General features: G+C 34.4%; 1 protein-coding gene across 23 annotated transcripts in view; it reads left to right on the top strand.

Moving 5' to 3' along the window:
- Positions 1–25,630, top strand: part of SOX5 (SRY-box transcription factor 5) — a 1,038,891-nt gene that overhangs the window by 796,934 nt on the left and 216,327 nt on the right. For all 23 annotated transcript variants that reach the window (XM_009180371.4, XM_021923251.2, XM_021923253.2 and 20 more), the window contains one exon: positions 17,237–17,323. In XM_009180371.4, coding sequence (XP_009178635.1) covers positions 17,237–17,323 — 87 coding nt within the window. The remainder of the gene's footprint in view (positions 1–17,236; positions 17,324–25,630) is intronic.

Genomic DNA, 25,630 nt, shown 5'->3' with positions numbered 1-25,630 from the left:
ATTGCCAACGTCTTCACAGCTACTGATATTTCTACCATTTCTCTTACGCTTTATTGAACTGGAAGGTGCTCATTCAGGAATTTCACATTTGTAGATATTTAGGAAAAGTACTTGAAAATTTATTTTTTTAATTCCATCATAACCACTTAGTATAAAAGCAGGCATGCAAATATGCTGGGAGAAATTTCAGGCCTTCTTGAACTTTGAGAGAGACGTCCATTTTGGCAGAGGAGGAAGGCACATATTTCTATGAATTTATATGAGCACCTCAAATTTGGGTGCTAGTCTGAACTGCCAGACTTCAGAGTTTTCACATTTTTTATATACCAAGGTGGGTTAAAGCAGCCTATTTGTATAAGGAATATTTTTGAAACTGTTGACATTTGGCTACTGTTCTTTCATGCACTGTTTTGTAGTCTTGACAGAAACTTGGTTTAACTTGCAGAGAGAAAGTGAAAGACAGAGAAAGGTGTCTATATGAAATGCCCCGGAGAGAAGCAGAACTCCAGTAAGGCAACATTTAGGCATTGAGTGTGACACTGTATTAACCTTTTTAATGGATGTATGTAATAAAGTGACATGTAAATGGAGCACAAGGGGAGATATGACACTATATCTGGAAAAGGATAAAACAGTTGGTTGAATACTGGGCTATTATAGCAGTTTGCAAACCTTGGATAAACTCAGTCAGCGGTTGTATAATTGGTTATTCAATCCCGACCCTTGTTCACAGCTCAAAGCCAGGAACACTGAGACCTGTTGCCAATTTGAGTGAATATAGTGACTGTACTCGGCCGGGGCCTAACATTGGAGCCAGGCCTTTTCCTGTGGGCTGGTTTCCACCATGTCTGGGACTGGCTCAGTGACAGTAGGTCTTTTGTTGTGAAAGGCTGGCTGGTACTCCCCTCCTTTGCAAAATGTCTAACAGCTACACAAATATAAGAAAATAGGAAAAGGGACTTACTGTAGCTTTTCTCTTAGTAATTTAATGTGGAGTTATTAGTTTTTCTTTCTTTTTTTTTTTTTTTTTGCTCCATTTTTGGGAAAGTCTGTGTTAGGTAAACTTAAAAACTGATATAAAAGCTGCTTCTAGATAAGAATTGAACCTTGGTAGTCCCTGATGAGAATATGATATGTATGAAGAAATTTATAGTAATCTGATTCACAAAAATGGATTTCTAAGTAAGAGATTTTACTTTTTCTCCTTTCTCTTATGAAAGTTCATGTACTGAGAAGACTGTTTTTATTGATTATCTCCACTGTGACAGAAAGATATAGCATGCTTATAAACCTGTTATGTATTTAACTTTATAAAACAAGCACCCCACCTTCCCTGCCCAAACCAACTGAATAGAGACCAACAAACTAACCATTTACTGTTTGTAGTCTAGTAAAACTTGAGAAATAAGTCAGTGAAGATTTTGATTTAACTACATGGGATAAAGAATGCCCAGTCTTCTTACACAGCCCAGTTCATAAAGGAATCTTTAACAAGCTTGTAGTATTTGTCAGTTAGGTGCTGCTTACTGAGAGGAGGACAGTTCCCAGCTGCAGTCAATTATGCTTCCATTATTTCTGTTGTTTAAACATGCCTAGGAATACCGTTCAGAGAATTTCACAAAATGTGTATAAGTTCCATAACAAAGTAAAGAGCATGTTGGAAAAAAAAAAAATTCTGAAAAAAGGATTTTTTTCCTGAGATTTTTAAAATAATCGTTTTGTCACTCTCTCCCCTCCTAGATTCCACCTTACACACCCAGCATTTATGAAATCACACACACAGTGTTTGATTTAATGCAGGGTTGCAATTCAATCAAGAAATTGCTGAGGTCATATAAAATAAATGGCTACAGTACTTTTTGGCTCAGTTATGGCCTTGATAATTCAGGGTTTTGTTTTTGTTAATTGAGTAGTAGTCGCCTGCTTTGGGTGGGTGGGGTAAGGGGGTGCTCCTAAATATCTTTGACTATACATCATTAGAAACAATTTGGGGACTAGAAAGTGGTGGTCTGGTGGGAGGGAAGAGGTCAGTCTCTGCCATGGATAGGGGAAACAGAAAGAGGTGGTTCTGAAAACATGACAGGACAAAGGAAAATGAAGCAAATTGTTTTTTGATAGAAAATTAATCATTGAAAAGTGAGTGGTTATTGTGAGGCAAAAAAAAAAAAAAAGAGGGAGCATTTAACTTGAAATATATGAAAAAAAGCACTATAGAAACTCCAACAGAGGCCTTTAATGGAAAATACACCCGGCCATCTCATTATAAGTACATCCCTGGGAGCCAAGTGTTATGAGCATTAGTAAGAAGGTGGTCTTATAAAAAAATTGATTATAATCAAGCTGAATGTATTTAGGCTTAATAAAAGTATTGTATGGAGGTAGTGAGTATCATGGCATAATAGAGACCTCTTAGTATTGGATTGTTCATAAGTATTGTATTTCATAATGTTGATCTTCAGAGACCTTTACTTCCTGATGGGAAAACAGGAACTTACAATGGTAAAGAGAAGATCACAGAGTTGTAGACCGGCCCCTATTAACCCCAGAAAATACAGTTCAACATGTATCTTATCATCTTAATTTCTCAAATATTCTTCTAGTTTATTTTGTATTACAATATTGTATATAACAAACAGATGTCTCCCTTAGGTCACTGTTTGTAATTTAGTAAATTGTAGGTGTCCAACTGGAGAGCCTAGAGCTGCTGGTGAAGAATGAATGTTTGAGATGCCTCATTAATTTAATGTAGGTAAGAGCTGGTGGGCTTAAAGGATTTGGTAGTAGCCCCATAGAGAACTACCTACAGGTAATTCAAATAGTGCGAAATAAACTTTTTCCCCTCATTTTTTTTCCCTTCCATGCTGTGAAACTTCACTGATCATTATTTTTTAAGCATTTTATATGTCACATCAACAACAGAAAGGCCAAAATATGTATGGAAACAAGAGATTCAATTAAGCTCAAATCAGGTACTTTAAAAAGTGCTGGGTTTAGTTTTTAAACACCTTCATTTGGCACAGAACTCTTCACATGTTTGGAGATTTGCTTTTGCTGCTTCATAATTTCTGAGGGTGCTACTCTATAAGCTGAACAATTTGCTAAGAAAAAAAAAAGAGAGAAAAATAAATAACCCAAGTTTTATGTCTAGAATTATGGACTAAAATAATACATTGACACCCACTCTGTGATAGGAAAACTTGTTAGATTATGTATCTACTTTAATGTAATTTAAACATTTGGGAAGTTTTCTTATGAAGAATTTAATACCCTCATTATACGAAGTAATTTCTCTTTTGTTCTTTGGTAACTACCAGGGAACAATGGCATTTTTGTTTCTTTCTTTAGAAATGAAACATTTTATTTTTAATCTCATAAACGTATGTTTTGAGTAGATAATATGCCTTTCAGTGTTGATCCCTGTCAAGTAATAAAGATCAATTTTGATGATTATAAATTTATTGCAATGACTTACCTGTTTCACTTCCCAGATTTCTTAAGTGAAAATATTTGCCTTGTTAAAAAAAAAAAAAAAAATGCAACTAGGTGATGAGCAGCTACTGTAGCTGGAATTTCAAGTTAGAATGCTTGTAATTTCATTGAAGATCTCAACTCTTATTATTGGAACACTGTAATTTGTAAGAATGATTCAAATATTTGTTTCTAATTTATCCTAATTATTAGCAATGTTTCATTGAAATCATCTCCTTTGAAGAATTGGGAGACTTTTTCCAATTAGTTGAGGCCAGTGAAGTTTTTTTGAAACTTTCATATTTATCCTGGTGTTCACTTTGGGTGAGAGATCTAATTGTTCTGTAAAGGGACCCTGTTTTGCTGAGACAAAACTGCCATAGCAGGTTCTTGGGTTTTTGTTTTGTTTTGTTTTGTTTTGTTTTGTTTTATACCTTAGAGAAGATTCCCAGAGGTATAAACACCTTTGAGTTTCTGACATGTGGAACACAGACCTTCAAGGCTTTAAAAAAGACCATTTTCTAGTTTGTAAAAGCTTGCTCTCTGACCCCTAGGTCAGAAAATTGGGTGGTCTCTTATTTTATTGGACTCATCTATCCCTATGAGATGAAATACTAATCTATACCTTAATTTTTTAGCTGCTTATGTTTCATTGCACTTCACAAAAACCCCTAGAATGTTGTAAGTAAGCATTTTTCTACCTTTTAAAATGCCATTCTTTTAAATGGGTGACTCATTAGGAAAGCATGGAATCCATGGCATAGTATGGTGAGCATCCTTGGAGCGCCCCCTACACCTCCTGCTATTTTTCTTCAGATACATTCGTAATGAGGGGTTGAGTTCAAATTTTATGTAAATATTATACATTAACGATACTAAATACACATGTGTGTGAAAGAGAAAGATTTAAGTGATATATATCTACAGATCTATATCCTGATCATTTATTTTATATATATATATAATTATATATGTGTAATTATATAAATTTATATATGTATATATAAAAGAGTGAAGATGTTCAACATTTACTTCTGAAAAGATCAGTGCAGGAGAAATAATATTCAACAATAATCTTTCTCTTACCTTCCCCATATTTCATTATCCTTTCAAATATTTATATATCATGTTTTCCTCTCAGTTACTAGATGTGAGACATGATTTTATGGACATTACTCACTGATGTTTTTAAGAACATAGAAGGAATAATGATTCAAAATGTTGTTGTCCTGTAGAAATCCCTGTTAGTTATATTCAAGGTATGTAGACTATTTTATTTTCTACCATGCCACCCTTTCCAGGATTCATAGTTTCTGGTCCTGCCATTCCCTTAAAGAGTTCGCACAGGGAATTTTCTGAATAAAGAGGACATTATCTCATTTGTTCTTCTCTGATTCATCAAATTACTTGTAACATGATTCTACCATTCTTCTCTGAACTTACTTCACCTCAGTTCTTAACAATTCAGAGACGATGTTCTGGTCATTTGGCTGACATCTCAGGAGTTTCTCTTTTCTGTTTGCAACTTACATAACCATATTGTATGCCTTTTATGTGTATAGTGCATTATGTTGATGAAAATATATATGTGTGTGTTTCTGTTTTTTTGAGACAAGGTCCATTCTTGCCCAGGCTGGAGTGCAGTGGTACAATCTTGGCTCACGGCGGCCTCTACCTACCAGGTTCAAATGATTCTCCCACCTCAGCCTCCCAAATAGCAGAGACTACAGGCACTCACAACCATGCCCAGCTAGTTTTGGTTTTGGTAGAGACGAGGTCTCACAATTTTGCCCAGGCTATTCTTGAACTTCTGGGCTCGAGAGAGTCTCTTGCCTTGGCTTCCCAAGTGCTGGGATTACAAGTGTTTCTAATATGTGGTCACATGATTCATAATCTCCTTAAGAGTTATGTAAAATCTTTGATCAAAATAATCAGTAAATCATTTTCTTCATTTTCTCCTATATAATAGATAATATATGTACAGTATTATCTCCTTAGTAGTTTTTACTGCATTTTACTTTGGCTTTTTTTCTTGTATTAAAAATGTTACATTTCATGAAGTTGTAAAACAGCAAATATATTGGAATATATTTGGATTTTTTGTTGATAATATTTAATATTTAACTCATGATAGTGAGGTGTTAGTAAAATTCTTTTAACTTCCTTAGAAGAATTCAGTAGATTTCACTCTTTCACATCTTAGTCATTTTAATTCAAATTTTAAACATTTGTTGTGATGCTTTTATCCATATTTTAATAACCCAAGTCAGTGTTTTCATCAAGGAATTACCTCAGGTCTTAGAAAAGTTCATATTCCTGGGATTCAAACAAAATATAATGAACCATACTCTCTGATGGCCCTGGAATTTTGCATTTTAAGAAAGCCTCCTATGATTTTGAACTTTAGGTGGGTAGGGTTCAATTCTATTTTGCTCTTGATAATATCCTTCATGCCTGGAAAAATATGTAGTATATATTGTGTGTTGAACTAATAGTCTCTGCTATTCTTATCCATATAGTTTAAATTTAACTTTATATTGCTTATGTGATTCAATTATTTTCCTCATTATAGACAAGATGAGAAATTGCTCCCATTTTTGGTTGCCTAGTAGAAATTTTTATAGCAGGTTTAACGATGACCAGAAGATTACTTTAGAACTTTTACTTTGTGGGAATACTGCTATAGTGGCATTTGGAAAAGTCTGTCTGCACATTTATTTACTATTCACTAATTTAATAATTCAAGTAAGGCATCATTAGCTCTAATTTTGCCTCAATAAATGAAACATTTGGAAAACAACTCAGTGACACTATAGCAATTTGAATAAATGGTTTTAGTGATGGTCACAATTGGTATATCTTCCTCAGGAGATGGTGAGTTTCCATAAGGTTCAGAGGCCATGTCTTTGTTCTTATCACAGTGCCATAGTAGGGGCTTACCCAATGACTGTTAGATAAATGAATGAATACACAAATAGGATATGATGCCTCTTGATCCTTTGTGTCTGTGTATGTGAGCATGCATGTTTGTGTGAACTGTGCCAAATGAAGATGGCAGTATCCATAAATAAAGTGTATTTTAATTTTTAAAGTAGTCTAATAGTTCTAATGGTACTTTATGCCATTAAAAGAAAAGATAATACTTTTCATAAAGTTCAGAAATTAAATTAATATTTCAATAGGTTATACATACCTAATTTTATACCCACTGCCTTTATCATTAAGAATGGGAAGTCTCTGGTGATACAGGAAAAGTAAAACTCCACACTCTGCTTTTCTCTTTTTCTAAGTATCCAGGCTTCTTTTAATTATTTATTGTTGCTGTTTGTTTGCTTCTTTTTTTATCTTATTTCACTTATTCCCTCTAATAGCAAATATACTTCTTCAAGGAAAACTCTATGAGCTTTTTTTTTTTTTTTTTCTGTTTTACACTTTTGACTTCACAGCAGCATCATAGCTAACACATGACTGCAAGTTTCATTGTTGATTAGATTGTATCGAAGTTTGTGAACATTAAACGCCCTTTTGCAAATAAAGCTATTGTATTTTCTTTTTTTTTTTTTTTTTTTTGAGGCTGAGGTCTGGCTCTATGCGCCAGGCTGGCGATTTTGCAGTGGCGATCTCGGCTCACTGCAAGCTCCATGCCTCCTGGATTCCGCCATTCTCCTGCCTCAGCCTCGACTGGCTGGGACTACGAAGCCCGCCACCTAAGCCGGCTGGTTTTGTCATTTATTTTTAGTGAGACTGGTTCACCCGTGTTTGCCAGGATGGTCTCGATCTCCTGACCTAAATTGATCCAGCCCGTCTCGGCCTCCCAGTATGGGATTACAGGCGAGCCACCGCACCCGGCCAGCTATTGTATTTTCTTACCTAAATTTGCTCTGAAAATGACAAAAATATGAAATTCATGAAAGGTTGTAAGAGATCATATAACAACAAATCGTTAAGGCAGATGGACTACTTTGGTTGAGAAGGCTATATATGTATATACAAATTTTAATACATTATTATTTTAAAAGCGATAAGAGGGTTTTCTTTAATTTTAAAATCTGGTTACATATGTTGGGCACAAACATAACTTGAATTATAACTAGCTTTTCAGCTCAACTAGTCAACTACCTGCATATCACAATCTTTGATTTATCATATGAATCATGTCACCTTTTATTGTTCATATCTTTTCAGGCATCTGGCAGGCTGAGATTGTAATTTGTTTTCACATATGTTGTGATGGAGAAGATTCAGGGTGTGTAGTGGTTTATCAGGCTGTATGTGCTTTAATTCTCACTTCCAGTGGTAAAACATTCTGTCATATTTTTTAAGTACTGAAATTCTTATTCTAATATATGTTAAATGGTTTTCTATTTCTATACATTTTGCATCTTCTTTATCTCTACCACCCACTTTCACAATTTTGAATAACAACAAAATTCTGCAAATATTAATTTTTGTTCTCAACATGGTCTAGACATCCAGTTACACAAAGTGACTATGTGAATTGACTTTTTATAGTAGGATAATTGCTTCATTTATAATTCAAATACATATTTAGGTAGTTTTTTCTTAAATATGTCAGGAGGCATATATAAGTTGCTCAGAACTATGCACTTTTATCTTTACTAAGCTGCAACATGTTTAAGATATCTTAAGTTTTTCCTCAGTTTCTTTATAAATTTGCCTTGTGAATTTAACTTTGTTTTTAAATGCCTGATTCTGATATACTTTATGCCATAATGTATAGCTTATAGTTCTTACAGTATTCTTTTCTATTTTTTTGTTCTATCTCACATGTACCCAGTTGAGAAAATACTATTTCAAATGGAATATATGGAAAATAACAGAGTTATTACAATTAGTCTGTAAGAAAGTTGGTCATTTGATGGATGGACAACAAAAATAGTCATGAAAATCTTTTGTAGGAAATATTTTAATTTTTGTAAGTGGACTGTTATGGATGCATCATAAATATTTTTCCTCCCAATATTTTATCAAGTTGTTTTTGCTTTTTCATTCTGCTCCTCTCGCCTTAGTAACCCTCCTATTCTCCACTTTCACCCTTCTCGTTGTAACTAATAGCTAGATTTGATTCACGTCTCCCCACCCACACTCTGCTGACATCATAAATTATTTGAATCCAAATGGACAATATTCATTAGCTGTGCACTTTACTGAAAGAGCCTTACACAAGAGTGCTGCACTCTCCCATTTTTATTAAAAGTTAAAATGTTTTTGCTGTCAGGAGGTTGGGTGAGTTAGCCATGATAGAGGACAGGGCTCAGTGCTAATATATAAAAATAATAACTATTACCATTGGTTGAATGACCCTGGGAAAGAGCACTACAAAGCTATTTGTTGTTCTCTTTCACTTGTCAACAGCGCTGGCTTAAAAGCTTTAGATATTGTTGAGGACCTAATAGAACCTTTGGGAAGTTAGAAAGACAACTGTCAAAAAAAAAAAAAAAAAAGGCAAAGATTAATTGAGCAATTTTGTATTTGTGCTGTTTACGGGCATTTTATACATTAACTTAATAGAAATGACACCTCCCCAGTCATTCATACTTACTACATTCCTTTATCATCTTTATTGATATGATCAAACCGTAGAAGTCAAAGGAATAGTAGATAACCAAATACGTTAATAGTAGGTTGTTACTATCATAAAAATGGGTACAAGTAGACCTATCACTCTTTGATGAAACTTTTGATTTTGGGATAGTTTTCGTGACAGGCAAGGTGAAATGTATTTTACTTGATTTTTTTTTTTTAATTATTTTCTTAGGTTGTTTTAGAGTAAGTTGTAGTTGTAATGTTAGTCAACATTTTTGGGTGTCACTATGTGCCTGGCACTGTTTTAAGGGTGTTACATAAATTATCTCATTGACTTCTCACAACAACCATATGAAGTAAATGCTGTTATTGGCCTCTTTTGCAGGTTAAGTGAATGGAAGCATAGAGAGATTACATTACTTGCCAAAGGGCACAAAACTTAATAAGTGGCCAGGCGCGGTGGCTCAAGCCTGTAATCCCAGCACTTTGGGAGGCCGAGACGGGCGGATCACGAGGTCTAAAGATCAAGACCATCCTGGCTAACACGGTGAAACCCCGTCTCGACTAAAAAAAATACAAAAAACTAGCCGGGCGAGGTGGCGGGCGCCTGTAGTCCCAGCTACTCGGGAGGCTGAGGCAGGAGAATGACGTGAATCCAGGAGGCGGAGCTTGCAGTGAGCTGAGATCGCGCCACTGCACTCCAGCCTGGGCGACAGAGCGAGACTCCGTCTCAAAAAAATAAATAAATAAAAATTTAAAAAAAAAATAAGTGATGGAGTCGGGTTATATGTGACATTGTGACATTACATTATCATTGTAAATATTTAGTAGTAAAACATAAAGGAAGATCGAGCTAAATCTGGAAATCAATATCAGTATGCATTTTGTTCATGAGTATTAGCTCTTCAATTTCTTGTTGAAATGCATTTTACTGGGATTTAATATTTGAACTAAGAACAAAACAAAGAGTTGTAGTCTATGTAAGAAAATGCAGTTACTTTGTGAATGATGGAGTGGATGAAACCATGATTATTCTATCACATATGAATAATGCCTATCTTTTAATGGAGATTTTTGTGTAGAAAATATGTCTTGTGAGGAGTAAACCTAAGGTTATTGATATGTAGTAATGATACCGTATTGATTATGGCATAATCATGTGATAAAAGACATTCTTCTAAAATGTGATATAACACCGATTATAATTGAGCAGGTTCAGCTGAAGCAACAAGAAAATTTAAGCCTATGACTAATGATTTAAGTCTTACATTACATTTTTCTAAAACTCCACATTAAAAATTGTAAAACTTGAGTCAGCCAGAGACTTTTTTTTTTTTTTTTTTTTGTATTAACAAGCTCTCATTAACTTTCAAGCGGAAACAAACAAATATTTTGGCAATACTAAACGTAAAGTATTTCCAGAGCTTAATTCACTTCAGGACAATCACATATAAAAATGAGGCTTATCTAAATCTTAATGCTATGGAATTTCTTGTGTGTTTCTATTGTTTGTTGTGGTATGTGTTATATTATGAGTTTTTTGGAGGGAGGAGTCTTGCTATGTTGCCCAGGCAGGAGTGTGGTGGCTATTCACAGGTGCAATCAAAGTGCATTACAGCCTCAAGCTCTTGGCCTGAAGCAATCTTCTTGTCTCAGCCTCCTGAGTAGCTGGGACTGTAGACCCACCACTGTGTCCAGCTTATTTTTTTAATATTTCCTAGAAGAGCTTGGTATTTCCAGTGGCAGACTAGCTGTAATACTTGACTAAGGGGACTCTTATGGGGCCATCTGGTTTTTAGTGTATAAACAGCTTTCCAGATATGTAAAAGTCAGTATTACTTACACTGTGCTGTTTAATATTTGCTTCCTAATATTGTGTAGATATGCAGCTATTGTCAACATGAATTGAACTCTTACTGATATATGATTTCCAGATTTAGCTCAATCTTCCCCTCAAAAATAATTTTATTATAAGTAACTTAATAAATAGCAACATATGAACTTGTAATTAGCCTTTTGAAGAAAAATAAATTTGGTTAAGTAAATGCACTAACTTGTGTTTATTCTTCTGTTTCATGGGACTACCAGATGAAAGCTTCCAAGAGTAGAACATCAAGTTAATAGTACCTAATTTAAAGAGAGATTATCGAGTTAATAATACCTAGCTCTAACACAGATTAGCTTCCAGTACCCCCTATCAAATAATTACTAATTTAAGATAGACGAAGTGAATAAAACAGAACTACAATTTCATTTTTCAAGAGTTTGACCGTCTATTTAAAAAACTTTGTGGTAGTATGTAATATGCTGTCAAGAACGCTGAACTGGAAATTGGACTGCAAATTCTGCCTTTATCTTTATATAGGTTTGTGATATTAGCCAAGTTATTTAGCATCTCTAATTTGTACTTTTTTAGCCTGTAAAATGAAAAGTTTGGTCTAAACCAGTTATTACCCAAATTGTATTGAGCCATACACACAGTCATCTCCCAACACTAATTTCCTTGGTCAAATATATTAAAAATACTATGTAATCTGTAACTAGCTTAAAAATTGCCAATCTGTTAGTACACAAAATGATCTAAATCTTGTAAAGAAGAAATATAAATTTGTTTAGTGTTAATTAGATTTGCATGGCAATCGAATGTTTATGTCATTTTAGTTTTAAGTAGCCAAACCATTTATGTTCCATTTATGTCAGATATATGTTTTCCTCAATTGCTTTTATGAAATGCTTATCTAAATGATGTATAAAGACCTTTTCAGCTCTACAATTCTTATTTTATGACATAAATAGTCTACATATGCTTTTACCTTTTTGCTTTGAAGGAGATACTGGTATATTTTGAAATCTAGTTCCCTCCAAAAGACAACTTCCATTCCTCAATGTGTACACTATCACATGTCAAGAATAACAGCTTAGTTTCAGCTACAAAATTAAAGTATAAACAGTGATAGGTTTGGTATGACCTAACTCCTTCAACTTTGTTTAAAAGTCAAATATTATGCATAACGTACTTTTTGCTTGTTCGAGTATTCAGTGAGCTCTGCCACAGCAGCTGAAGGGAGATTAAGGAAAAAAAAAAGCCTACATAAACACAAAGCAAATACCTGAGCTTGTGTGTAAAGCTACTGCACTGGAGCGAATGTGGTTTAATTCTTGGCACTGGCAGCTTGCTGGAGAATTACAATATGTTGGCATGAGTCTCTAAGTCTCATTGTTCCAGATGAGGGAGTCGGTCTTAAGAGTGTTTGGCACTGAAGGGAAAAAGGAGTGAGAGTTATAGGGAATGAACAGGCCCTAAAGAGGCAGGATGCTGTTGTAACAATGGCTGGCACAGTTGGGGGGGCCATTCACTGGTGGGGATTGCCATAGGCATTGATGTGAAGTAGCATATGTGAGCAAAAGAGGCAAGGGTGAGAAGGGAAAAGCAAGCACATGTATCAGAAGGGTCCTGTTGGCAGAAAGAAACAATAGTAATCCAGTTAGGCTCATCTTAATATTAGTATGTTGATGATGAAGGGTATATTTTATTTCTAATTTATATTATAGCTTATTTCCTAACTTTATTTTATTTTCTCTTTTAAAATATATGCATTTACCTTTCCGCTAAAGAGACAGATCCTTAAATTAAGAAAACCTGGTTTTGTATTCCATCTACTCTACTTACTGATGAGCTGATGTTGGGCAAAGCATCCTTCTGAGCCTTAGTTTCCTCATCTGTAAAATGGATATAACAATTATATATGCCACTGACAAAATTGTATCTGGCAGCATTCTGTAAATGGAAATGCTATGCAAATAATAATTATTAACTCACACTTATTTTAATATAAGGAGCTCTAGTTCTTACTTTGAAGGTAATCATGATATTCCAGTGCTTGGGAGAATGAACTCTCAGGAGAAGGAATTTTTGGGAGAATCTTGTAGAGTTAAGTGAAAAAACATGATACATCTTAACATGAAAATAAATGAAACTCATAAATATATACACCTACTGTGTACCCACAAAAATTTTAAAAAATTAAAGGAAATTCCAGAGTTTGAACATTTGCAAATAACTAGGCACCCTACATACCATATTCATAGTACAAAATGCGATTCTATGTTTGTGCATTTTTTAAATCTTATTTTAGAAAATTAAATATTTAATAGATAAGTACTATCTATTCACTCCATAAGCAGTGAAGCAGCACTTACATAATTGTGTCAAATTTCACTTTACTCATATTCATACATTAACAAACAGATGTATTGTAAATATTGGGCTTCTGCCATTTGGTCCTTTACATTTTGAAACATGAATTTTCTACTGTATCTTTACCATTTTCAGAGAAATTTAATCACTGCTACATGTCCATTCTTTGTGCTCATTGTTATGAGATCATTTCTTACTGTTATTTCAAGAACTACCAATGGAAATTGTAGCAGTTGGTAGAGTATTGAATGTGGATTTTTTGAAGCTCTTTGCTTTACAGAAATTCAGACAGAGGGGTGAAGTGGGTGAAATGATGTCTTTATGATCCCCTTCCCTCCTCACCCCCACAGGCCCCCCATCTAGCCAGTGTCACTGTTTTGGAGAGAACCCAGGTTGTTTGAGTTATAGCCCAATATTCCTTCTACTATATAAGTAAAAAGAATCATTTCATTGTATATCTCTGCTATATACTCATAGGTTGTCACTAAATTATCCAGAATCCTAGATGGCAAGGCATGTAATTGGACCACACCCTGAAAACAAAAACTGTAAAAAAGCCTACCTTTTAATTCCATAGTTGCTGCTCATACATATGTGTTACCCTAGAATGTTTATCAGGTTTTTACTTCACCCATCCAAAGGAGTTAGTAAGAATTGTTTTTCCTACTATCCAGGACTGTTTTATAGATGAAATGAGGGAGATTGTATGCATGTGTGCGTGTGTGTGTGTGTGCATGTGTGTTAGTTTTGTGTTGCCATAAGAGAATAACACAGACTGAATGATTTATAAAGAAAAGAAATTTATTTGTCACAGTTCTGGAGACTGAGAAGTCCAACCTCAAGGTGCTAGCATCTGGTGAGGGCCTTCTTGCTGCACCATCCCATGGTGGAAAGCAGAAGAATAAGTGAGTGACATACGAGAGACAGATGGAACTTGTACCCTGAAGCCTTTCTCTAATCAGCCTTAATCCAGTCATGAGGGTGGAGCCCTTATGACCTAAATACCTTCCATTAGGCCTCACCTCCCAATGCTTTTGGATTAGGGAGGAAATTTTCAACACATGCTTCTGTGGGGACCCATTCAAACCATAGCAATGTATGTGCTGCAAAGAACAAAGATTTTGGGATCCAATAGGTAGAATTGAGCTCCACATTGGGCAGGTCATGATAACTTCCTAAGTTTTGGTTTCTTAAATGGTAAGACAGATGTACCAATATCTAATTCAGCAGATTACTGTGAGAAGTTTGAGATACCACATGTAAAGGACCTAGTACTTTGCTTAGCACTTAGCCCTCTAAATGGTAGCTATTGTTATCATTTTGTTGTTGATAAGAGCCTTACGAATGTGTAGGGGAAAAAAAAAAAAAAAGAAAAAAAAAAAAAAAAACCTTAGTTCAAGACCTCAATTCTGCCCATTACATTTTGTGGAACCTCAGAGCAATTCTCTTTTTTCTTTTTGCTGGTGCTTCTTCATCTCTTTAAACCCGTAACATAGGCGTAATAACACAATCTAAGAGAGAATACAGATAAAAACCTCTAGCACAGTTCCTGGCACATAGGCTGCTAAATAAATGTATTTGAATCTGAATTTAAAGTATATACCTCATCCAAGTTGTAAGTATGAGTGTCTTTATTCATCCACAGACATGACAACCATGAGTTAGATATGTTTCTGATTTTACATTTTCAAAATAACTTAGTCTTCAAGAAGTTATTCTTTTTTTTTTTTTTTTTTTGGAGTGTGTGCTTAAAAGTCAAGTACTTGAACAAACTGGCGCTGTTTACCAGCCTTATATCTTTATGCTAGTTAATAAAGAGCCCAGGAATGTTCTGCAGGTTTCAGAAATCTGGCTGCTGTTTCTTTAACTCTGCAACTGAGACAGAAGACTCCTGTTTCTTTATGAGCACACTACAGTGAATATTTTGTCTAGCTCCAGGGGAAAAGCTTTGTCATGGACTTTGCAGACAATAGCCTTAAAAGTAAAATGGTCTGCTTTTGGTGCCTGGAGGTTCAGGGGCCTATTGTTAGTGCACAATGGATTTCTATTGCTGCATTCCTGCTTTGCAAAGGTTTGTTAGCTTTTAATGACTGACAGTACTCTATTGCAAATACCATATTGGCTGTGCCCTGTTTACATGCTACTCAAGAATTTTTGTAGAGTGCTGGAAAAAAGAAACAGTGGTGTTTGTTTGACCTACTCTGATAAGGTTTAAGAAATAATTTTACTCTCAAACTGTTTACTGGGAATGTAGAAATGTTGGAAGTCCTTGCGGAAGTTTTTCAAAGTTACTTTTAAAGCCTCAATGAAGAGAAATACTGGTTACAATATGAAGATATTTACTCTGTGTTATGACTCCTAGAGTTGCTGTTAATATTCTGAAACAATCCCACATAGAAATTGGGATATTTTAAGAAAAACTAAAAGTAAATTCTTCAGTATTAGTTCCTTAAATGTGAAAAATAGAGCTATGTATTTTGTTCTGAAGGAAAAAATTCATTTTTCGTTCACTCATTTCAACTGCATTCATTCATTTCAAATTCATTCCATAGGTAAGTGTGCATATATTAAGTTGTAAGTGCATATACATATTTGCACATATGTATATGTGTGTACATATAGACTATGTAAAAAAGTAATCATTCAGAGCTTTTCACCATTTTATTTTCCACAAGTTTCTGACATGTGAGACAGAAGTGTTCCATATTGTTATTTTTTTTTCCCAAGGAAAATGGCACCTCTGCTTTGTTGAAAACTCCACATAGGCTTTTTGACTCTGCTAGCTGACTGCTGAAAAGAGGGGACCCTGGAAAAAGTAGATAGCATTAACTAAACATGATGATGAAAACTCTTTACAATGCATTTTACTGTGGGGAAAATTAAGCAGTTTCTAATAATATTATAGTCTCTAGGCCAGAGGGTCTCTTTGATAAGTTAACATGTATCCCCTTTATGCTCCTAGTAGGGGGTAAACAAATGCCTGAACAAACACAAATACACATAAACACCAATGTGGAGAATGGCAGTGTATGTCTTAGATCTATATAGTAAGTGTGGGTATTGTTATTTAGATGGAGCATACTGGGACACTTATCTTTTAGTACATTCCATTTTCTAAGTGAATGCTGTGCTAATCGTGGGATTGAAAGCCATTGTAATTGTGTACCCATCTAAGTGCTGACAAGAATATACAATTATATTGTTTGAAACTGAGTTTAATGTTTGGGATTTTTTTATTAGCATTTATATTTACTTATGCATTAAAGTCCAACACAAAAGGAAAGGTCAAAAACTATGTTATATGTAGAAACAAATACCAGACTAAAGCAGAACCTTGCTTTCTAAAATGTGTGTGCCCTGTCCGAACACAGGGCATTGTAAAAGAGTATGATACAAATCTGAAATAAACAAATAATAGGTTTCCATTATAGGCATTCCTCGCTTCTCTAGATTTTGCAATCTTTTTAAAGCTTCTTTTATACCAACCTTTTTTTTTTTTTTTTTTTTTGCTTATGTTCGCGGTACTGGCAAATCTTACCACAGTGTGCTTACCGCCACACGATGTTAAACACATATTATAAAGTGGATGTAATTGTAAACACACAGAGGGATATAATTACATGTAGCAGATTTAAGAGCTAATTCTTTGCCTTTTTTTACTCCGCATTTTATCAACATAATTATTTTTTGACTGCAGACTAACACCCTGAAATTGACAAGCATCCATTATAGCAAGAATTTGTTCACCAAATTGAAAAACAATGAACTGCAAGGTTTATGTGTACCCATTGTCATAAAGAATTAGTATGGCTTTGTTCCGCAAGAGGAAAAAGCTAATGATTTTGAAACAGCAGGTGACAAAACACATTCTTTTTTTCCACCCCTGTTATCAGTTTTTTGATGAAGCCATTATAAAGTGGGGCTGGGATAGGATTGGCCTTATTTTTAGCTGATAGACTTTTAATGAGCTCCATTGTAAGGAGAGTCATGTTGATTTGCTTACTTCTTTTTTTCTTTACTTAGAAACCCCCAGTATTGAAAAGCTACTCTCAAAGGACTGGAAAGACAAGCTTCTTGCAATGGGATCGGGAAACTTTGGTGAAATAAAAGGTAATACAGTGTGATTATTTTGATCCAAAATGTACCAAAATGAAGTTGATATTCAGGAATATTAATGGTGATAAAGTATGTCTGCCCTCACCTCTTCTGCTGCTTGCATTCTATGTGTTTGTGGTTTCTTCTTTCTGTCTTAAAGGAGAACATAGCAGGGTTCTCATATTCTTTCTTTCTTTGTGCCTTATGGAATAAATGATACGTTGTTTTCAACAGAATCACCCCACTATACCTCTAACAGGCTCTGATTTTCATCATTTAAAAAAAATTAAATTATTTATTTTATAAGTAAGAATGTACCTACAGCAAGGTTAAAAACTGTATTTTATAAGATAATTTTGTACATTGTACATATAAGAAATATAGGTGTTTAAGTATAACCTGAATTTAAAACCAGAAATGATGAATAGGGAGAGCATAATAGAAGGTTGTTTTGTACCAGTCAGGGTAGCAATTTGTTTTGGTTTTATTTGAATCAGCAATTACATCCAACTAAGAAAAGTTCTGTGAAACTATTCATATCTTAATAAACTCCTACTAATAACAAGGGGAGAAGATTTAATTTCCTCATATAAAATAAAACCAAATTATCCTTTCAATTAATTTAAAAGTATATTTTCTCAAAACATGGTAGGCAATCTATGGTTTTCTATTTGTTGCTAGTAGGACACTTAAGATTCTGAGCTCTACAGTAGGATTTTGAGAAAGTCAAGATACTTAGTCATCAGTATAAAATATTTAGTTATTGGTTATATATTACTGTGTATATTTTTGGTAGAGGCTAAATATATATTTAAAACATCACCAGATTTATATTATTATACATGTGAAATATGTGTATAAATAACTTTTTTGCATATGTGTGTCTGTGCAAGTGTTTTCCCAATGAGAGAAGCAATTTTCTCTCTTAAGGCTTTACTCCATCAGTGTATCCTGGAGAAAGGCAGAGCATCGTTCTTAAATGTTTGGCCTACATGACATTAACATCTGGATATCTAAACACTTCCGCAAAATGTTTTACTATATATTTCACTTTTCATGCAACTCATTTGGAATTACATGTATTTAGGCTATGATTACTTGTGAAAGGGTGATGAGAAAATGAATTGGTGCTAATCAATAAATTCAGTAAACAAAATCTACAATGGAATCAAATTCAAATGAATGAGAATCGATATGCCTTAAATAGCTTGAAGACAAAGTTTAAGGAGAACTGAGAAGCTTCATCTTCAGAGGCTGCAGGTCCATTTACCCCTGAGGCATAGGATGCATTCTCCAAGGTTTTTTATTCTCCTCTGACCTAGGTAATAACTCACAGTAGCGCAGAGAAGACTGCTTTTTCCAAGCCTTCTGATCTCATTCCAATGGAGGACAAACATTTTTCCCCCCCTCATTTTCCTTCACAAGTCAAACTTAAAAGCAGCAACAGCAGTGATGACAAGCTTAGAGGAAAGCTCGGCTGTCCCTTTCAGGCTTGCCTTGGGGGTTAGTTTAGGAAGCTACAGTACAATCACAAAAGAAGTTTTCTGTCTTTAATTCTGAGTTTTTTAAGCTTCACATTCAGAGTACAAGTTAGGTTATTGTCCTCTGGTTCTGTTCAAAACACTGTTTTCTGATGCATTTTAAAAGCAACTGTAGGTCTTTCTTCTGTTCAGGGCATGGTTATTAGGTGTTCAACTCAGGTTTGGCAGTAAACCTGGAAAACAGCACTGGGTTACTTTTCCTACTGACTGCCCATGACAGTTGCAATTACTATCCATTGTTCACAGGTGGTTAGAAAGTGGAGAGGATACAATAGTGTGTTACCCTCTGGGGGTAAGTGAATTTGACTTAAAGGTTCTTGGGGGGTCAGGCACAAAGATTATGTAGGGCCCAGGAATGTGGTTTTCCTGCCACTTCAGAAGTCAGACAAGAACAATGGCTTAGTTGTTTTGGAAGTAATTTTTTGAGGCAAATAAAGATGTAAGTCTTATGTTCTCCTATACTTGTTTAGTTGAGGAAGAATAAGTAAAATTTTTTTAAAAATCTGAATATATGAATGTATTGAATTATTATTTATTAAGGTTAATTTAAAATAATGTATTTAAAGAGAACCTTTGCATATGTTAGGATGTTTCCAGCCTTTGCAGTATTCACAGAGCCTTGGTGTGCATGGAAACTTTTTTCCACCATTTCTATTAGCCAGTTTCCTTTTAATTTTTAATTAGTTCCAGGAGATGTGTGAGTGAATGAGTGTGTGTGTACGTGTGTGTGTGCCCTTTTCCCTTTTCTGAATATTTCATACTACAGCCAAGTGAGGACTGATCTCTATTTTTAAGTGCTGTTTTCAATTGCTATCAGTGAATTCGTTTCAGAGCATTTGGACAAATATTACAATCATAGCTTGGAAGGGTTTAGAGAGGTGTTTCTTACTATTAATATTCAAAAAGTAAGAATGAGAGACTTTTTAAAATAGGAAAAATGAATAGCATTTGATTTGGAGAGTTTAGCTATCAATAAATAGTTGTCATGCCCACTTAAAGTCAATCTCATTTTTCAAGAAACAATGTGAGTTAGTAAAGGTCACCTACTTCTAAGAGCATAAAGTTATTTTTCATGTTAGATTATTTTACCTGTTAGAATTTATGCCATTTTATGCTCTGGTACTTTGGAAATGTGAATTAGGTTTTAAAGTTAAATTAGAAACAATCCTCTAGCAAACACATGAAAAGGACACTCGATCTGGTTTTGCAGAACAAAACAGTTTGACTGAAAAGTTCTGCCAACAGCAGTCAATATATGCTATAAATGATTAGCTGCCCAAAGGAATTATTTGTTTCTTCTTTACTTGTCAACGACACAGTATAACTGGTCAGTTTACAGAGACTTTTGCCCTTATCTATAGCAGAAGCACTGAGTAACAGTAATGTGAAAGGTGAAGAAATACACTTTAGAGTCTCATAGTTATTGAGTGCAGAGGGAGAAACAATGTCTGTACTCCAGTTGGCAACGAATAGTCACACACAGTTTCAGCTAGCATGAAATTCCATTACACTGAAGGTCATTGCATTGGTACCTCACCTGAGGTTAATATCTGGGGATCCATGTTGGGTTTAACTAATCTGAGCAGATCATTTGTTTTTCAACAAAGTAATTGCAAAATCTGTATTTTGCTGACTTAATATTTATTTGTAGAATTATAACACAAATATCTGCATGCAAAATACTCTCAATTGTTTTTATCTTGATAAACGCAGAGCTGTGTATGGGAGGTTCTCTGGCCAAGTCACTTTAAAAAATTCTAGACCAGTTTCTCTACCTGCCTTATTTCAAGAATTTTTTAGAGCCTGGTTTGTTTCCCCTCAGAATCTCTGATGGATTCTTCTGACCCTGGTCACAGTGCATTAATTCAGGCCCACAAACTGTTGGATCTGTTTTTAACAAAAATGCCAGGGGCATTTGATATAATTCAGCAAATGGTTCTTTTGCAAGGCTATAATTTTGTGTATTCTAGAAGAAGGGCTATAAAGGCAAACACCAAACACCCCTAGAACTGCCAATAAGGGATTCAAGGAGATAATCCATTCAGCAATACTATAGCCTTTCAGAGCTCATGAATTAAAGACATATGCAATGTAGATTCAGTGTGTGGATTAAAGTAGATAATCTTTTAGGTGGCATGTAAATGTTTGAGATAGAAGATATATAGAGTCAGTCAGTGGCTTGAAAGGGATAATTATGTCTAAATAACATTAGATGATTTGAAAAAAGCAGGCTTAGAATAGGAATCAGATCCTAGGTAAAAAATCTAGAAAGGGATCCTGTAAGTTTTATAAATTTAAAACATGGAAACTAATATTTCAGCATTTCAATATGTAAGGATTTATAACACCTCTAAAGTTGTTTCAAACATGTTCTTTTAAAATCCAGTAAAGATTTAAGAATCATGTGGTTTGCGAATAGTAATCTTGTGATTATTACATTTGTGCGTGAACCTAAAACATATATATCTGCACATTTTTACAAAGGGGTTGGAAATGTTGATTATTTTCTGAGAGAACTGTTGGATCTGGAATTTGTTCAATACAAGAGTCAGCCATAAGGAAGGTACACAACATGTAGTCATTTACTTCTAAATAAAGTAAATGTTTAATGTTTTTAATCTACTAAGCTTGTTTTATAGTTCCTCTGTAGTTGCTTATGAGTAATGTTTTCACTTCTTATAAAAACTATTTCACAAGAACTAAAGAAAGACTGCTGGTGCATAGAATATAAGTTTTCAAAATAAGTTTGGCAATGTCTATAAAAGCAAAGAGTGACTACATTTTCTATAAACCAGTGACTTGCTCTGTCTCATGATGCCAGTGTCCTCATGCCAGTGTGTAATTACAGCTAGTGATTGGAAGAAAAGGATAGGTCACTGTATCTCAATTGATCTGTATATTGATAGACCAGTTAACAATTAGGAAGTTTTATATATTTTGTACTTTTTAAAGTACTTAATAATGTGTGTTTTAAACATACAGTTAATCAAATATTAAACTCTTACATATTTAATCTGGGTTTTGTATTGGAAAAAATACTCTCCTCAACATGTTTCTCATTTAAAAATGCATTCATTCATTTAAAAAAATTGCTTGTTTGAGAAGCATAAAGATTCTAAAATTAAAATAATTATAAACACATTATTTGTTTTCTTGTAGATATGAATTCCAAAGCTTGTTTAAATACTCTCCAGACTGTTGGGTAATGCAGTTAACCTAAAACCTTTTCCTGTTTTGTAGTAAAATTTACTAGGAACGCATGGTGTAGCCACAGTGATTTGATGTTATGTGGGCTGATTCTTCCAAGCACTTGTGGCAATTGGGCTACCACTTTTGGTTTATTTCCTCATCTACTCATTTTTGAAAAGTTGCCAATTATGATTTATTGCCTGCTACTTAGTGAACATCTTCTTACAGGCACTGTGTAAACATCTTTCTTACACAATTATTGTGACATCATCATTTAATTCTAATTTTACATATGAATAAATTGAGACTCAGAAACTAATTATCAAACACCACATACTCTAGTTGTGGCAGAGTCAAAATTTGAACTTAACTTCTCACTGCCTTTAAGGCCTGTGTGTTTTATGTAACGCTTAGCAGTCTGTCTTCAACAGAGTTTGACTGGGTGATCTCTAGAATCCTTTAAAACTGGAGAGACCTACCAAACCTGGATGAAGAACTTCTATAATTTGCCTCCAAGATACTCTGTCCTTAGATCTGCCCCTAGCACACACACACTCAGTTTTGTATTGTTCCCTGTTTACATATTGACCAGTCCCTTATAGACTACCTAATATTCTGTTGGCTCAAAGTTTGGAATGTAGTGCATATTTGAGGAATGAATGACAAGCAAAAAATGCCATGTTTTGGGATAACTATTTTTGACTACATTCCAAATGCAGCAGATTTCATGTGATATTTTAAAATAATGGATTTATGTTTCAAGTACAATAAGTAAGTGGATGGAATAGTCTTGGAAAAAGTTCCTAAAATTACAGTCTCCATTAAAAGGCAACATTTTTTAATAAGATGTTTTACAGAGCAATACTTTTTTAAAAAGGTAACAAGAATAACCCTTTCACTCACTATAGAAATTATAATGGGTACATCTCTTTCATAATGTTCCAGAAACAAAACATTCACCATGGGGCAACAGTAGTGAAGACTATAGCTACTTGTTAATTATTTTATTCACTCTGATGGTGTCACCCTTAAAATGGAAAGTTTTCCACATTCGATATACTTAAATCCAAGCCAAGGCTTGGATTTTAGGAGACTGAAGCAAAAACAACACTATCTTGTCAAAATAAATCAGAAACATATTTAAAACGGTAAGAATACTTACAGTATTAACAGGGTACAAGATGTCAATTAATGTATACTCAGTCATGTAATAAACTATAGTATTCCTTACATAATTTTAATTGATTCCAACTTCTGAAGGATATCTATATTGCAGTAAAGAATATGTAGCTAAATTTTATCAAAGTCTGATTAAACTCTTTCTTAATGTAAAGAACCAATTAATAGATGTTTGAAGGTAGGATAACCTAACAACAAATACTCGTTTCATGAGCTGTAATAGTGCCATTTTTAACTTTTTGATGAGGGGAGGTCTGCCTTTTCTCTTTCACTGGATAAGAATGCTGCTGAAAGAAGCTTCCCTTATACATTTAGACTAACTTAGTTTTTATTCATTTTATTTTCAGCTTATTCAACAAAGGCTGTTGTCTGTCTTGCCATGTGGTAGCTCTGGAGATATAATGGTAGCAAATACCATTAGTATTTAGTAGACAGATTCCTGCCCTCCTAGAGCTTATAGCTTAGTAGTAGTTCTTCATCAGGCGGAATATTAAAAGGCAACACAATGAATGATTTTTAGATGTTTCAAGTGGAATACCAGTTGAAAGTGACATTTCCATAAAAAAATTAAACCAAGTAAAGTCTTATTCAAATTGTAACACTAGTAGTCTGACAAACGCGAATAATAAAACAAACAAAACACCTTTGCAAAGATTTTCACTTTGAAACAAAGAATTAAATTTTTGGTAAGTTTTTTGAAGGAAGAAACGTAATTAGTTTACTTTTAGCTCTAAACTTCTAGGACATTTTTTTCTAAAGTGAGTTTACTTTTACTTTTCCTTTATTTGGACAATAGTTCCCAATGGTTTACTTTGATTTTGATGATTTGATTTCAAGCCATTTATCTATTTCATTTGGGTGGAGTAAAACAATATTGGGGAAATAGTAATTTTTGTGTATTTTTTCTTATTTCTATGTTTTTGAGATCATCTTTAATTCAACCCTGATGAAGGTTATTCTTGTGCATAAAATTGTACAGTATCAGCTAACCAAGGACTTTTCTTTGTTCTTAAGTTTATTTATTTTATTCATTCAACAAGTGGTCATAAATCTGTATAAAGGTATCCACTATGTGTTAGACATTATTCTGTAGATGCTAGAAATACAGTGTTGAGCAAAACAAATTATAATAGTATCCTGTTATCATAAAGCTTATACTCTACTGGGAGATACAATAAATAAATAACTATATCAATAAGAATATAACATATAATGCTAACTACTATAGTATAAAAATTGGGTGATGTGATAGAAAGTAAGTTATGATTGCTTTTATAATTCCAGTGGTCCGCGAAGGCCCTCCGAGGAGCTGGCCTTTAAGTTATTACCTTGGATAAATTTGATTGTATTTGTTTTGTTGTTATCTTTTTCATTTAAATTTAAGCTATCTGAAGGCATGCATTCTTTTCTGGCTTGTACTCGTAGTATCCTCAACACTTAAAAACAGTATGAGGCACATGGGAGCTGCCCTGTGAACATATGCTGAATGAAGTAAAGAAAAAAGCCAGTCACTTAAAGAGGATGATTTTGCTCCACCAGGGGAAATTTGACAATGTCTGGAGACATTCTGGGGCATTATAACTAGGAGTGAGGGTCCCACCTGCATCTAGAAGATAGAGGCAAGACAACTCCCTATGAAAATTGTCTGGCCTAAATGTCAACTGTGCTGAGGTTGAGAAACCAGGATCTGGGGGAAGAGTTTTCTGAGAGTAACAGTTAACATTGAAAGGTCCTATGGTGGGAGCAAGTTTGCATATTGGTATTAGAGGAACTCAAAGAATCATATTGACAAAAGAGAAAATAGGAAGAGATGATGCCAGGGAAGAAGGCAAGGGGCACACCATTCTGGGCTTCGTAAGGGTAGGAGTTTGCATTTTATTCCATGTGCAGAATAAAGTTTTGAAACAGTTTTATACAGACATGTGACATGACTTGATTTACCAGCAGATAACTATGAACGTTTGTTTGGAGAATGGATTTTAGTAAGGAAACAAGTAGAAATAGAGACAATGGCTAGAAAGCAATTGTTGTAGTACAGGCAAGAGATGATAGTGGCCTGGATTAAGGAGTAATAGTGGAAACGAGATATAGAGACTAATTTATAATATGTTCTAGGGTTGATAAATTTCCAATGAATTATGTAGGGAAGATGAAGTAGACAAAAAAATGAACACCTGGATTTTGACCAAGCAATGTATGGATGGTGTATTAGTCCATTTTCACACTGCTGATAAAGACATACCCGTGACTGGGCAATTTGCAAAAGAAAGAGATTTAATGGACTTACAGTTCCACATGGCTGTGGAGGCCTCACAGTCATGGCGGAAAGTGAAAGGCACTAAACATGGCGGCAGACTAGAGACGAGAACTAGTGCAGGGAAACTCCCCTTTATAAAATCATCAAATCTTGTGC

The sequence above is a fragment of the Papio anubis genome, chromosome 9, assembly GCF_008728515.1.
Source record: "Papio anubis isolate 15944 chromosome 9, Panubis1.0, whole genome shotgun sequence".
In the NCBI taxonomy this organism is placed as follows: Eukaryota; Metazoa; Chordata; class Mammalia; order Primates; family Cercopithecidae; genus Papio; species Papio anubis.
This window is presented reverse-complemented; position numbering and strand designations above follow the sequence as displayed.